Source organism: Alnus glutinosa, chromosome 13 (genome assembly GCF_958979055.1).
Source record: "Alnus glutinosa chromosome 13, dhAlnGlut1.1, whole genome shotgun sequence".
Lineage (NCBI taxonomy): Eukaryota > Viridiplantae > Streptophyta > Magnoliopsida > Fagales > Betulaceae > Alnus > Alnus glutinosa.
Window position 1 is genome coordinate 3,831,987 of NC_084898.1, and position 16,549 is coordinate 3,848,535.

At 34.2% G+C, this 16,549-nt stretch overlaps 2 protein-coding genes across 2 annotated transcripts; both read left to right on the plus strand.

The window, feature by feature from the left end:
• The first annotated feature begins 238 nt into the window (after positions 1–238).
• LOC133854756 (thaumatin-like protein) lies at positions 239–955 on the plus strand. The gene has a single exon (XM_062291027.1). The coding sequence runs from the start codon at positions 278–280 to the stop codon at positions 953–955; it is 678 nt and encodes a 225-aa protein (XP_062147011.1). The 5' UTR covers positions 239–277.
• Positions 956–14,740: 13,785 nt separating this feature from the next.
• Positions 14,741–15,604, plus strand: LOC133854351 (thaumatin-like protein). The gene has a single exon (XM_062290510.1). It carries the CDS (start codon positions 14,768–14,770, stop codon positions 15,443–15,445), a length of 678 nt encoding a protein of 225 aa, XP_062146494.1. The 5' UTR covers positions 14,741–14,767; the 3' UTR covers positions 15,446–15,604.
• Positions 15,605–16,549: the final 945 nt, after the last annotated feature.

Sequence of the window (16,549 nt, forward strand, 5' to 3'; positions counted from 1 at the left end):
TATCCTAAAAATTTGAGTGGATGACTATGCATGGTGGCTGAGGTTGGGTTTTTCCCATTTGTTGACTTGTCTTCAAGTCTAGCCAAAAATAAACGTACTATGTGTCAAATTTTCAAACAAAAGCTTGACTAGCTAGCCAATAGAATTTCGCTAGTACATGATGCATGTAGCACCGACGCTAGAAGGCCATAACCACCCCAAGCTCACCCTATATAATCCCCCACGCATCTCCCTCACAAACCACAAGAGCTTACATAGTATCTCTAAGCTTCACAAAATGAGTCTCTCCAAAAGCCTATTCATTTTCTTCTCCCTTTTCATCGCTCTCTACTTTGGTCTAGCCCATGCAGCTAGATTTGACATAACAAACAACTGTCCTTTCACAGTTTGGGCCGGGGCTAAGCCCGGTGGTGGTAGGCAGCTTAATCGAGGTCAAACATGGAACCTTGATGTTAATGCTGGCACTACACAAGCTCGCATTTGGCCTCGAACAGGGTGCAGTTTCGACGGTTCCGGACGTGGCAGATGCCAAACCGGTGACTGCGGCGGGCTTCTCCAATGCCAAGGCTATGGTGCAGCCCCAAACACCCTTGCTGAATTTGCACTAAACCAACCCAACAATTTGGACTACATTGATATCTCCCTTATTGATGGGTTTAATGTTGCTATGGAATTTAGCCCCACGTCTAATGGGTGCACCCGTAGTAGAAGATGTACTGCTGATATCAACGGGCAGTGCCCCAATCAGTTGAAGGCCCCTGGCGGTTGTAACAATCCCTGTACTGTCTTCAAAACTGACCAATATTGCTGCAATTCTGGAAACTGTGCACCTACAGACTTTTCCAAATTTTTCAAAGCTCGATGCCCCGATGCTTATAGTTACCCTAAGGATGACCCAACAAGCTTAGTCACGTGCCCCGGAGGGACTAACTACAAGGTTGTCTTCTGCCCTTGAAGTAGTAGTTGATCAAGAGGAGGGAAACATGCTTGGCTACTGGCGGCTAGTATAATATATAATAATATGTGATGTAATAACAGCTTAAAGGCTTTGTGTGCACACGTACGTACACGTGTGCAAAAGCCATATTACGTATTCACGTAATTGGTTGAAATAAAATCACTCTCATATGTAGAAAAGAAATGAAAAAATATCGTGCTACCTTCTCTCTAGAATTCTCTCTACCTTCTCTCTAGAATTCTCTGGTGTCCTTGGTTACAGTCTCCATGGGAGGGAAGCTTTGTGCTTCTCTCCCGATCACCCATCACTGTTCCATACCTCATCTTTTCATCCTCCCTGCCTACCGTCCACCCTTCTCACCTTTTGTTATTCATCCTTCTTTTTTCTGGTGTTTTAAGCCACTGGAGATAAGGCATAAACTCCATCTATCCCTCTATCTTTTTCAATGTTTTATGCCACTGGAGATAAGGCATAAGCTCCATTTATCCCTCTATCCTTTCAATTCTTTACATGTTTTCCGGTTTATCACCACACAGCGTCTGTATACGGTTTTTTCCTCCGCCCCTCACCGTGTTCTATGTAACTTTTGGAAAGGTTTTATGATTGAAATTTTCAAATCTAGATCTACTCTCCTCCTTCGATTTTTACATGACACGCTCCTCACCAACGGGTTCTCCGGCGTCCCCGGCTTCCACCGATGGTCTCCAGTTCCTCCACCGCCGCCTGCTTCCCGACGCGTGGCTTGCACGCTCCAGAGCGTTCCTCTTTCTGGCCGGCGCGTGGCCACCCCGTTTGATCCCACCGCTTCCCACCACTTTCGGCCAACGGTGGTTCTGGGCGAAACCGGTGTTTCCTGTTGCTGAGAGGCCTCCCACTGCTCCTCCTCCTACCGAACGGCTACTGTTACTGTTTATGTGTTTATTTCTTTGTTGTTTTTTTGGGCTTATTTGTTGTATCTCTCTCCCCCAGTTTACCACTGTTTTTGTGTTTGGGTCCTTGTGACTCAATACACTTGTGATATCACCTTTATTGGTGACCCTGACTTTGTGGCATCAGTGCCTCGAGCCAAAGGGCCCGCATCTTCGGAAGCATCGCCCCCGCGTACTTTCATTCTTAGTTTTAAATTTGGGTTGCCCAAGCCCTCCTGTTTTTGTTCTTTTAAATTTTCATTGTAATAGTTACTGATGTACTTAAAAAAAAAAAAAAAAAAAAAAAATCACGCTCATATATATGTCATAACCCTCTCTATGCTTTGGTTTTATTTTTGGCGAAAACCATGTTTGCAACTCTCTCTCTATGTCGGTATTTCTTGTGGCTGATGATTAATCAAGTATTTTCCCACTTTTATTTCGATAAACTTTATATTATTTCGATAAACTTTTAGTAGAAATAAACTTGACAATTCAATATTGTTAGTAATATTTTTAGGATCCTGTGTAATCTGGCCGGCTCTACCATAGAAAAAATTAGGCAGTCGTCTAAGGTCTCCAATTTAATTAGGCCACCAATTAATGAATATTACTAAGATTTTTTTTTATAAAAAAAATATTTTAAGGCTTAATTATGGTTAATATTCTTTAACCATGGCCCTAAATTATAGTAATAAGTAATTAAAAATGCATTAATATCATTTAATCTTTCAACATTCAATTTTTGAAATAAATCTTAAAAAATTGATAGTATTAAATAAGAGAGTCAAATAAAATTAAAGACACTCTTAAATAAAACTTATTTTCCAACTTTAAATTAAAGGTTCTATTTTCTTGGAAATAATGGAGATAATAAAAATAATAATAATATTCAATTACTTTGTAGGGAGAGATTTTTTGGGAATACGATCATCTCCATTTTATTTAATAAAATTGATATTATCTATTTCAAATGAACGGTCAGGATTTAAAGTCGATACATCTAATAGTGTATATGAAGTCAATGTTGACTTGTTTTTTAAAAGTTTAAATAAGTCAAATCATGTACATCATCAAATGCATTAACTTTAAATCGTGACTATAAAATGGATAGTATCCATTTCAATTGAAATGGAGAGGATCATATTTCGATTTTTTGGGCTTTGTGATGAGCATTGAACAACCAAAATTCTAACAAAAATTTAAAGGGACAACAATAAATTTTGATCTCAAGTGCCAATTGAATCATCGGTAATTTTTAAATAAAAGTATAATATTAATATTTAAAAATAAAGAAAAGGCCTTATTTTGACTTATGGTTTTAAGCCTTAAAATGTATATATTCAGCCGGCCCTGCTAATAATAATAATATAATAATATATATATATCGACTTTGTTAAGATTAATGGACTCTGACATATGCCAGCTAGGGTCTTTTGGCTATGCAATTTATTGAAAAGTAAAGAGAAAAGAGAGAAAAAAACTATACACATAAAATTTATGTAGTTTTTGACGGTGAGCTTTCGTAGCAGGAATGAGCAGTTAAATTTTTGGGTTAAGTGCCTTTGTATATAGTACTTTATTTTTTGACATTTGTTAAATTTTTGGGTTAAGTGCCTTTGTATATAGTACTTTATTTTTTGACATTTGATTTCTAATTCGTATTACAAATGACATTTGAATTTTGAAAAAAAATAGACTTAATACCTTTGTCTATTTTTATCCAATATTTAACTGTTTGTCACGTGTCAACCCTCAGGCGCAATATAAAAAAAAAATTAAAATTTAAAAATTTAAAAATTAAAATTTATAATTTTTTTTTAAAAAAATAAAAATATTAAAAACTTTAAAAGCAATTAAAACAAAAAAAAATGAGGGGTGGCTGGTCTAGGATTCCCATGGCAAAAAATAAATAAATAAATTTGATGGGTTTTGGCCATTGGGGGTGGTTCGGCCACCCCAAGGGCAAACCTTCAAACTCTTTTTGATGGGTTCTTTTTGGGGTGGTTCGGTCACCCCCAATGGCCAAAACTCATCAAATTTTATTTTATTTTATTTATTTATTTTTTCCTGCCATGGGGGGTGGTGAGCCACCCCTCTTATTTTTTATTTTATTTTTCTTTTAATTTTTAATTAATTTTTAAAGATTTTTAATTTTTTTATATAGTGCCATGTGTCAACCTCAGCGGTTGACACGTGACGGACCGTTAAATATTAGACGGAAAAATAGATGGAGTTGCCAAGTTCATCTTTTCTCAAAATCCAAGTACCATCTGTGATACGAATTTAAACTCAGGTACCAAAAAATAAAGTTGTCAAAACTCGGTACTATAAAGATATTTAACCCTAATTTTTTTTGCTGTGCCTTAGAAATAACGATTTCTTTGATAATTCTTTTTAATATTTTTCCACTATGCCTTATTGGAGTAATTTTAAATATCATATAAGTATTCATCAAGTGTCCATAAAAAAATGAGGTGTTCCCAATGGGTAGCTCAATCGGCTAGGTACCATACCTCATGAAGCGAAGGTTACTAGTTCGAATTCTCCTTCCCCACTTTTGTGTGGACATGTCAAAAAAAAAAATCACTATTTGATCAATCAAACGTTCAATAGTGATTTTAAAAGCCACATTATTTTTTTGATAGACATTTTATAGACACTTAAAATTACTCGTCTTATTGACTAACAAGCTCATTTGGCATTTTTTTTTATGATATTTCTTTTTTAACAAAAAAATAAAAAATATTAACAAATAATTCAAAAATATTTTTACTTTTATAATTTATATCACAACTAGTTTACTAAAAGTTAAAAATAGACTAAAAACAGTTTTTGTCAAATGAACCACCATCTTGAAAAGACAGGAGGATATTTCATCTTTAGATTTCTTGCTAGCAAAACTCCACTTGTACTTGACTGTAGTACTGCTCCAAGTTAGGCCGACATAACTCTGCAATGACGCTGGTGGGTCTCTGCTCACCCCGGATCCGAATCTTGTTATATACACGTGTCTTGGTACACACCTTTAATCCAACTAAATTTAATTCAATAACAATATGGATTAGAAATATATATACAAATAAAAGGTGTTCACTGAAAAGTTATACCAATAAGGTTTTTTCTAAACCCTGGCCTTACTCATTTCCTTACCTTTATTTACATCACAATCACAAACCGTCAAAACTAGCTTAACCCATATTCTCATCCCCAAGTTGAAATAAAGATTGTTTATGTCATCGAATACCACTAGCTTCACACATGAAGTAGCACGTTGATGAGTGCACAAATGATGGGGTATTAGGGCATACGGTCGATGGTGTAGTTTGAAAGGTATTTGATCGATTCATGGTATATATCATGATTTTGCCTCTAATCCTCACAATGTCAGGCTTGGGTTAGCATTAGAGATAGATTATAAGGAAACAATGATCTTTTATGTCTATTTACAGTATTCGGCCAGTAATGCTGGTACCATACAATTTGTTGATTTGGATGTATAGGAAATGATCTTTTATGTTATCCTTAATTATTTGAGGCCCAAGTTCAACATGATTCATGATAGATGTCTATGTAGAGCCTCTAATATCAAATTTGAAGGAATTATGGGATGTCAAAGTACTAACTTATGATGTATCCTTCAAAAAGACGTTTACGATGCATGGCTTTATTCAATCTAGTAACCTATAGATATAAACTTTTCTTCTAAACATAAAAATAAAAACGAAAAAACAACTAAAAAAAAAAAAATCATCCTAAAGATTATATTTAATGAAAATATACACATATTGGCTAACAATGATTATATATTTTCATTTAAATAAAATATATACATAAATGGGTAGACGATTGTGAAAGGGTCCTTGTGGGGCCCACTTGCCTGAGCAGGTCCGCCCAATAAGAGGCCCTTACAAATTTTCCTGCCCTAGAGTGTGGGAGAACCCCACAAAATAGTTAACACATATGAGAATCACAAAGCATTTTACGTCTCATGAATGTTATTTTCCTTTGTTAAATTTTCCCAAAAATATATTACACATGCAAACATTTTTTCATGAAAACGTTCCGGCAATTTTCACGTACAAATTCTGTACACGCTCAACCTAAAATTTGGCATACATAAACTTAGATTTTTAGAGGTTGGATCGTACAACCCCATGCATACGAAGCGTAATATTATGCAAAGCCATAAAAAACAAGTGAAAAGAGAAGCTTTTACTTGTTCAGAATTAAATCACGTTTTTATGTCGAGTTTGATGAAAGATGATGATTTATGAAATCTTTCCAAACATTTAAGACTAAGAAAAATGTTTTAACTGCGCACAAAAAATAGAGTCTAACTCAAGTAATTTGCTTTATGTTATATGCTTAAGTCTCAACTTTTATCTATTTAGTTTAACTGGATTGAAAATTTTACTTGCTAAGCCCCTCGCTTTTTTCCAATTTTCATGAACTAGGGGATCGAGATCAGAGGCTCACTCCGGCTTTCATAAGGGAATTGCATATATATATATATATATATATATATCATGATATGTTATAACTTTAGTGATATGGAAAACTACGCTAGGAATTATAGTTATGTTATAAAATTGTAATATATATACCTTGACTTTATGCCCCTGATTGTTTTTCTTTTTTTTTTTACATGACATTCATTGTAGTGATTTATATGTGCTTTGGGTTCTTAAATAGGTAACTTTTGTGCCTATGAGGTTGTTGAGTTAACAAATACCACCCGAATGTAGTGTGCTGATTATAAATTCTGAACACTACTTCAAACAAGAAGTTCTGTAACAACAAAAAAGAAGAAGAGAATAAAAGGTAATTGTCAAATTTGCCAAAATTTATATTTTATAGAGTTGAAAAGGCAGTTTATTACTGTTGAAATGGTAGTTTTTGGCTGTTGAAAAAGTAGTTAAATACTTGAAAAAATATGACTGTTGAAACAACATTTTTTTACAGTTAAAAAATGATTGTTGAAAAAACAGTTATTTTTGAAAATATTCAAATGAAAAATGTATATGTTAGAATTGCAGTTGTACACATAAGGAAAAATGTACAAGTAAATCATAAGCACGTGGCTCGTGCGAGTATGCGTCTGAATCGTGCGAGCAACCAGTATTTCAAATTGGGGAACACAACTATTATGTGTGTACCCAAAATAAGAGTAAGACAAACCATTGTAAAGCACACATAAATCTCATAACTTTTCAATGTGAGACAAAGTGTAAAACAAGAAATAGAGGGAAAGTTTGAAATTTTGAAATTGGACAAAAACCTAAATTTTCACGAAATAATTTTCAATACAGGATACTTCCACACACTCAAAAATATTTTTACTTTTATTTTCATCGCAACTTAATTAAAAATAAAAACAAACCCTTAAATGCTTTTGTTTAAATTTTCTGTTAGGATTTATTGTTAAATCCTAACAGAAGTGGTTGAATTCTTAAAATACCCATTTTTTTTTTAAAAAAATAAAACTTAATTGTAATTTTATAAAGTTTACAGGGGTATAAGGATTATTTTATCTTTTGACGGCATGATCGATTTAACTCTAAACCCTAACGACGGGAGGGATGAGATTACAAAATATTGAAAGTTCAATATTCTAAATTGAGAGTTTTTGAATTTTGGAGAATAACTACAAAAGTGATGGAATTAGTTTAGGGGTTAAGTGAAGTTTCTGTCAAATTTAATTCAATTAATAACAATATGCATGGATGAGAAATTACAGATAAAAAGTTTGCACTGAAAAGAGATATACGTATAAGGTTTTTTTTATAGACCCTTGCTTAATTCCCCACAAGCACAGTCCCAAACCACCTTAAGAAATCTACATATTTCCTTCTTTTTTGTCACTGTCTGCTTTATACAGGAAAATAAGAGATCTTTTTATTTTTTTATTTTTTCTGGGCAGCCAAATTTGACATCTTTAAACAATAACTATCGCTCTACTTAAACAAGAATTGTCTAGACATGATTGGTAATTATAGTTTGTGAACAATACAATCCCAAACACATATTTTTTTTTAAAAGAAAATTATTCAATATTATTTTAGAGAGTGTTCCATGTATGAATTTTACTTGTAGGATCCACTGTTATATGAAAAATATAGGAACAGTAATTATTTCCAGGGTATTGAGTACAAAATAATTAGTTAAAAAATTAGTACAAGCAGCAATCATTAGCAATTATAGACCTAGCTAGCAGCAATATTCAAGTAACACAACACTAATTGCCAGATTGCTTGCTAAGAGCCTAAGAGATGTATGCCGGCCTAATTGGCCGGATGGCGGATGCTAGTTATTTTAAATCAATGCATGTGACCATATCACATGTATTCATCAAATTCTCTTTTCAAAGGCAGATTTAGTCAATGCATTCAGACAAAAATGAATCAAAATGACATCCCCAGCAGCCTAAATCTATTAATGGATGAAAGGCTTCATTTTTTTTGTTTTGTTTTTTTAAAACAAATGAATGGATATAAACAATATAATCAAGTATCGTTAGGGTTCTCCATTCCTAGGGCAGCAATTCATTATATGTGTTAGAGATAGAGAATATACAAGATGTAGTTTATAAGTCTCTCTCCACTTCCACTCTTTTCTCTCTCTTCTCTTTTTCTTATTTTATATTTTATGTATATAAATTTCTTCATTGTATCAAAGCCACTATTTTCCTGATGCCTCTTTTAAGCCTCTATTATCTGCCCGTGTTGTTTTTTCTTCCAGTTTCAGTGTTTATTTTTTATTTTTTGTGTTTTTCTCTATTTTAGTGGTACACCAAATGCTTGTTGCAGTTGTTTTTACATGTGAAGGAACTTTATAGTTCATTTTTGTCCCTATTTTGTTGTGATCAACGACTCAATTCGATCATTGGTGAATATTCTTGGCACAATGTACGTGGTTTGACCCTTCATTGTCAGTTGAGGCCGGGCGCTTCACCGGATTCTTTTGATGGAGCTATAGTCTCCATTCTCCGGCCGTTACTTTCAGCATTTCTCACCGGCACCTCCTTGATCTTACCATCAACTTCAACTGCCTTTAATTCATTCTTTTTTCCAAATTCAAGTTTGAAAGAGGATGTTAGAATATATATTTCATATTACGTTGGTTATATTTCATATTATGTACATTGGTATGTTTTCTTATAAGCATATTTTTCATTTAGGTTAATTTGATTGTAATCCAATCTAGAGAGTTGATTCAAAACTTTATATTCTCTAACAATATGCAATCAAAGCAGAAGATATTGCATAATGCAGCTTCATTATATATGTTATTGACTTGTTTTTTTTAGTGCAAATTTGGTATAATTAAACGTACAGCGAATGACCGAAGATAACTAATTTTAGTAATTAGTTATAATCATCTTGGATTCTTGGTACCTAAACTTAAAAAGTCCTTGTGATATTGATAGATAGAATTGAGGAAGCTTATCGATCATCTTTGGCCGTATCTAACCCTAAAATGGCCATTGTGATATTGATGGATAAGGAGACACTATACTCACAAACTGATCATTGAGAATTATTGGGTTCTTTGGATGGTTCCCAGCTCCCAAATACTCACAAACTGATCATTGAGAATTATTGGGTTCTTTGGATGGTTCCCAGCTCCCAAATACTCACAAACTGATCATTGAGAATTACGGCCCTTAAACTGTATGTCTTTTACCTACAAATTAAGACAACTCTGACGGTGCAAAGCAATCATGTTTTATAGATCTGTATCTTCTCAGAATTTAAAAGATTATCTTCGTACGTAGATTTGTCCTGTTAATGGATGATGGTCCAATAATGTCAATCCGGTTGGGGATCTATCAGTAGAGAACAAATTAAAAGATATGATTTGTAGTCATGATTTTGGGCTCGCAAAGAGGGACTTCTGGCAATTGTAAAAGTAAGCTGAAGGTACATAATATCTATCAAGGATTTTGTTTATATATATATATATATATATATGTATAGTTTGAGATTTAACTTTTGAATTTTCTATGCGCGCCACACAATATGGTTGAATTTGAGACGAGTATTTAATGTCATTTAATTTTTTTTTTTCTAACACAAGATGAGCTTGAACTTATGATTACTGAGCTAGATAATCTGTTCAAGTTTGATCCATTTAATTAAAATGAGAATTGAATGATGTAGACAATGTTCAAACTCAGAACATTAATTTGCTCTTATACAACGTTAAAAGTCATGAGTTCGAACCCTTTCTCTTTTATTTACATTCTATTTCATTTAATTTTTTCACTTTTTGGATCTCACTTATTAAGTGTGAGTTTGAGCTCAGATGTGAGGGGGAATCCTAGAATATTAATTGATATTAAATCAAACATTTCTTATAACTTAAGCTTTTGTGATCGATAAATGGTGATTTAACGTGATATCTGAAGCAATGGTCATAAGTTTAAACCTTGTCTTCGTCATTTACCTCGCATCACTCCAAGAATATCGGTCAATAGAGACCAAACTTTCAGTGACGACTCGTCGCTAATAAGTGCTTATCAGCAACGAATTTTGGGTCGTCACTCATAGTCGTCGTTAATTTCAGTAAAAATTTCCTATTAGCGATGACATTTTTGGTTGACGTTAATAAATTGACAGGAATTTTTTTTCACGCGCAGGTTGTAACAGGAAGCTATTAGCGACGACAATAGTTGTTGTTAGTAACAACATATATAATCTTATAGATATCAAGCATGACACATTATAGATATCGAGGATGACTCAAGTGTCCTCGCTGATCGTCTATTTGAGAAAAAAAAATTAATTAAAACTCACATCAGCGACGACACGTTGCTGATAGTCTATTTGAATTTTTTTAAAAAAAATATGTACTTTTGTTTTTTTTAATATTTTTAGTAAATTTTTGTCTTTCATATTTTATATTTTGATTGTAGATATTTTTTTTTTAATTTTTTTATATCTACAAAAATATAAAATAGTATATATATTAACACACTATTTTTTATTTTTTTTAAAAAAAAAGATCTTTAATCTAAATTAATAGGTCGTTGAAACCATTTTTTTATTATTATTTTTTTTTTAAAAAAAAAAATTCATTCCGGCGCACTATTCCGATTGATCATGATACGACCAAATGATCAATTAAATTCTTTGAATTTTGTATCATTCTAGTGCATTAATTAGTCCAATCGATCATGCATTAGTCTAATAGATTGTGATATGATCAAATTCTTTATAATTTGTATCATCTCAGTGCATTAGTTCGATCAATCATGATACGATCGAAGGATGGATCAAACTACTTGAATTTTGTATAATCTCGGTGCATTAGTCCGATCAATCATGATACAATTAAAAGATCAATCGAACTCTTTGAATTTTGTATCATCCTGGTGCACTAGTCTGATGCATTGTGACATGAGCGAAGTATCGATCGGACTCTTTGGATTTTGTATCATTCAATGCACTAGTCCAATTAATTGTGATATGATCGAATGGTCGATCAAACTCTCTGAATTTTGTATCTTCCCAGTGCATTAGTCTTATTGAAGTATCGATTAAACTCTTTAAACTTTGTATCATCCCCATGCACTAGTTCAATCTATCGCGAATATATTATATAGTATATGTTTTGACTCCTTCCAAATGTCCGTGGACAGCTCTTCCCGAGTTATGTATACCAAGCAACTCCTATGAGTTATGCATAATTTATGTATATATCATATGATATTTAATTATATAGAATATGTTTTCTACATGATATTATAATAATAATAAAAAAAAAATTAGCAACAACGATATAGATTGTATTTTGTATATCATATAATAATATAGAATATGTACAAGAGAGAGAGGATGATCGACAACATATATAGGATATGTTTTGTATAAGATATAAATTAATATAGAATATGTTTTTCTTTTTGCTAATAGCCAGATCATCAGCGATGACTAATTGATAATTAATCACCTCATTAGCGACAACTAATTCGAGTCATCACTGATAATCAACGAAAAAAAAATTATGAGTACCATATCAGCAATGAGATATCCACGACGAAAACATTAAAATACTTCGTTGCATCAACGACGATCAGAAAATATTGTTGCTGATAATTAATTATGATCAGCAACGACATTTTGATTGTTAATGATAATGTACGTGGTGGTTAAGGACCTAAATTCTTGTAGTAATTTGAGGCTGATGCGATGTCATTTTTTTTCCTTCTTATAAAGCAACATAAGCATTGATAGGAGGAGGTAATAATTATAACTAATCCCAGCATAATTAACCAGCATCAATCTCTCTATGTTCATGTGCACCCTCAGCTCTGTTTCCATGATTCCTATTTATGTTTCTAAAGATTTTAGAATTTTTTTCTTCTTCTTAAAATTAGGTTTGAGAGAATTTTATTTTATTTTTAATCCAGTTTATTAAATCGATATTTGTCCTTAAATTAAAGCATATAACTCTCATATACACTTTTATTAAAGTTTGTGATTTTTACTTGTATTCTTAAAAATGTACGTACTTAACAATCACGTGCTACAAAATAAATGTAAGTTTAAAAGCATTCTCATTGAGTTAGCCTAGGGTTATTTTGGCTAGCCCTATAGTAAAAATGGGCATTAAAGTGGTCTCATCCGGCTAGCCATTTTAGCTACAATAATGGCTAGTTGTTACATTAATGCTCAAAATATTTGCTGAACACTACTATAGCTTAATAATACCAAAAATTAAAAATTAATAATAATAAAAAAAAATTCATTTTGATTCTCTCTACTTTTGAAAAAAGTGAAAGTACATAACTAAAATAGAGAGCGAGTTGGCACAAATGCTTTATCTGACGTGCATGATTAACACAATTTCATATCTTATAAGTATAAACTATGTCAACTATATACATTCACAACTAAATTCATAACAAAACTAATTTGACAATCGTTATCCATAACAATAATTAATTATACGGGTTAAGTGGATTGACACAAATTTGACCTATTTCTTAATTGCTCTAACAAGACCGACCTGCTTTCACCCAAACCCTATAACACTAAATCTTAATTTTTTAATTTCGTGCCATATTCATATCGGATATTCGCAAATAGCCTAAGTATAAAGTCAAGAAAATTAGATTCTTTCATAGCAAATCATGCATTTGGCGCCTCTAATCAACAAACCTGAAATTAAGGATAAATACAAAAGATATATTAACTCACTTTTACGCCCTTTTGTTGGAACTTGGAAATCTATGGTTCTAAATCTAAATCCTATCTTTGTTTTGTCCTCACGTAGATAGTTTTTAGTTTCAACCCGAGCACGAAGAAAAGTTGAAGGCTTTTCCCTCACACGCAGTATCAGCACTCCTGAAATTGACATGTCAACACGTCATTGGATGCCATGAAAAAATTGCTTTTAGGGATAAGAAATTAAAAAGAGAGTAGATAAAATTTTTTTTTAAAAAAAAAGATTATTTAGCTAAAATTTGTTGTGTCAAATATGAATTTTCAAATAGATTGGGTTGAAAATCCAGTCTAAAAAAAACTTTGTTAAAAAGTTTATGGTTGTTTTTTTTACACAACGTACATTGAAGAAATAGAGAAACGATAGTACTGTTGGAACTGAATAAGAAAGAGGCTTAGAAGCAGGATCCACTGAGGTACATACAACATCCAAGAAATTATTGACTAGATCGAAGAGGACCTAGTACTGGTAATTAAGAGTACACTCTACTCCCGCTCCTAGTGGTAATTAAGAGTACATGTAGGACTAAATCCAATGATTTCTTTTTCTGTACAATACTTGGGAAGTAGAGAAAGAGAGAAACAACATTGTCGAAACTAAATAGGAGAGAGAGGCCCAGGAGCGGGACCCAATAAGATACCCCATCCAAAAAATTGCTAACTAGAACAGGACCCAACAGTGCTTAAGAGAACACTCTACTCCCGCTCCTTGGCCAATGTGAGACTAAGTCCTATGATTTATTTTGTACACAACATTAGGGAAGTGAGGAAACGGAGAAATGACATTGTCAGAATTGAATAGGAGAGAGAGGTTCAGAAGCGGGATTCACTAAGGTATCCCATCCAGACAATTGATAGTTGAAACAGGATCCAGTGGTGCTAGAGCACACTCTGCTCTCGCTCCTTGGCTGATGTGGGAATAAGTCCCATGATTCCTTTTTTATACAACACTGGGGAAGTGGGGAAAGAGAGAAGCGACGGCATTGTCAAAACTGAAGAAGAGATAGATCGAGGCTCATAAGCGGAACTCACTAAGATACCCCATCTAAGCAATTGCTAACTGAAAGAGGATCAAAGCGTGCTTAAGAGCACACTCTAGCTGTGCGCCCCCACTCCTCGACCTATGTTGGACTAAGTCCTCCGACTCTTTCTACACAATACTAAAGAAATGGAGAGAGACTCAAAAACGAGACCCACTAAAGTATCCTATCTAAGCAATTGTTGACTGTAGGAGGAATCAATGATATTTAAGAGCACACTTTGCTCCCGCTCCCTTTCACCACCACCGCTGTGTAGGAAAAAAATAAATAAAAAAATAAAAAAATAAAATTTATGGGACCTAGTTTCACATAGGCGTAAAATTTATAGCGTTGAAAAGGACATAGGTGAATATTCTGGAAGTATTAACTACGGACCAAATACATCGTTCACAAAGATATATTTTTTTTCTTGACTTGTCTTTAAGTCTAGCCAATAATAATAAAACGGTGTGTCAAATTTTCAAACAAATGCCTCACTAGCCAATAGAATTTCCCTAGGACACAATGCATGTAGGACCTACGTACGCACCAAGAAGGCCATAACCACACCCGAAGCTCACCCTATATAAACCCCTACCCATGCTCCCTCACAAACCACGAGAACTTACACAATATCTCTAAGTACTTCACAAAATGAGTCTCTCCAAAAATCTATCCATTTTGTTCTTCCTTTCAATCACCCTCTGCTTCAGTCTAGCCCATGCAGCTAGATTTGATGTAAGAAACAGTTGCCCCTTCACAGTTTGGGCCGCAGCAATACCAGGTGGTGGCAAGCAGCTCAATCGAGGTCAAATATGGAGCTTTAACGTTAATGCCGGAACAGAAGGGGCTCGCATTTGGGGTCGAACAGGCTGCGTTTTCAATGCTGCAGGACGTGGCAAATGCCAGACCGGTGACTGCGCCGGGCTTCTCCAATGCCAAGCCTTTGGTAATGCCCCAAACACCCTTGCCGAATATGCTCTAAACCAATACAACAACATGGACTTCTACGATATCTCGCTTGTTGAAGGGTATAATGTTCCTATGGAGTTTAGCCCCACGTCTAATGGATGCACTCGTGGAATAAGATGTACTTCTGATATCAACGGGCAGTGCCCCGCTGAGTTGAGGGCCCCCGGAGGCTGTAACAACCCCTGCACCGTGTACAAGACCGACCAATATTGCTGCAGTTCTGGAAGCTGTGGCCCTACAGGCTTTTCCAGATTCTTCAAAGATCGCTGCCGCGATGCTTTTAGTTACCCCCAGGATGACCAAACAAGCACATTCATGTGCCCAGGTGGTTCTAACTACGAGGTTGTCTTCTGCCCTTGAAGAGGAAGGAAACTAGCTGGTAATTAATGTAAAATAATATGTGACGTAATAAAAGCTTAAAGGCTTTGTGAGCACACGTACATGTGTGCAGATCGACGCCACATTACGTATATAATAATATATGATGGAATAAAAGCTCTCTGTTTGCTTCGGTTTTTATTTTTGCTGATCCATGTTTGCAACTCTCTCTGTATGTCGTTTCTTCTTTTCTTTTTCTTTTTTAATGTGAAATCTAATTTTTACACAGTATAAGCAAAGCAGCCGGCTTAACTTGACAATTCATTCTATAGTGTGTGCACAGTTGCATCTCCCCTGATTCTTCCGCCTACGACGTCCTTTGGTCTTGTCCATCCCCTTGATGGTGCATGCCGTCAAAATTAATTTTGATGTAGCGGTTCGGAGCTCTTACATGGTGGTCGTTGCGGTGTTTTCTGATCATGTTCGTGATATTTTCTTTGTCTTTACCAAAAAAGTTTTGGTGCTCGATATTTCTGGAGGTGAGGCCTCGGCGGCTCTTTCTTGCATGCAGTTGATCAAGAGGCAGCTTCTGTCTCTGGCCTCTTCTAATATTTTGTTGGAAGGTGATTCTCTTTCTGTTATCACGGCCATAACCAATTCCAATATCTGTGTGCCAATTGGTCCATTGCTCCGATCCTATTTTGGATGATGTTATTTATAACCTTGATGTTAAGAGTCCCGTATTGTTAATGTTGATGCCCGCCCCTGCTGATAATATAAGAAGAAAAAAATTACATGGAAAAACCAAACGTCAAAGAAAATTTTATTAAAAAAAAAAAAACAACAACAACCATTAAATGCTCAAGAAGAGAAACGAAACAATTTTATGAAAAAAAAAAAAGGAATTACTTTTATTGCTCAATCTTGGGAAAACTTTAGAACTCCTGCATAGAAAAACCAACCATCAAAATCCAAGAACACAAATCTTTTAAAAAAACACAAATCTTGTTATTTGGCCTCCAGCATCTCCGCCTCTTCTTCGGCCATCTCTTGCACCGTAAGCCTTCAACTTTTTTTTCTTTTCTTTTTTTTTCTTTTCTTTTATATTACTGACCTGAGAGTGTGACTGTGTGAGACAATGGTTGT

Excerpts from the sequence above, each read along its gene's own strand:
- LOC133854756 (XM_062291027.1), top strand. The coding sequence starts at position 278 with ATGAGTCTCTCCAAAAGCCTATTCATTTTCTTCTCCCTTTTCATCGCT.
- LOC133854351 (XM_062290510.1), top strand. The coding sequence starts at position 14,768 with ATGAGTCTCTCCAAAAATCTATCCATTTTGTTCTTCCTTTCAATCACC.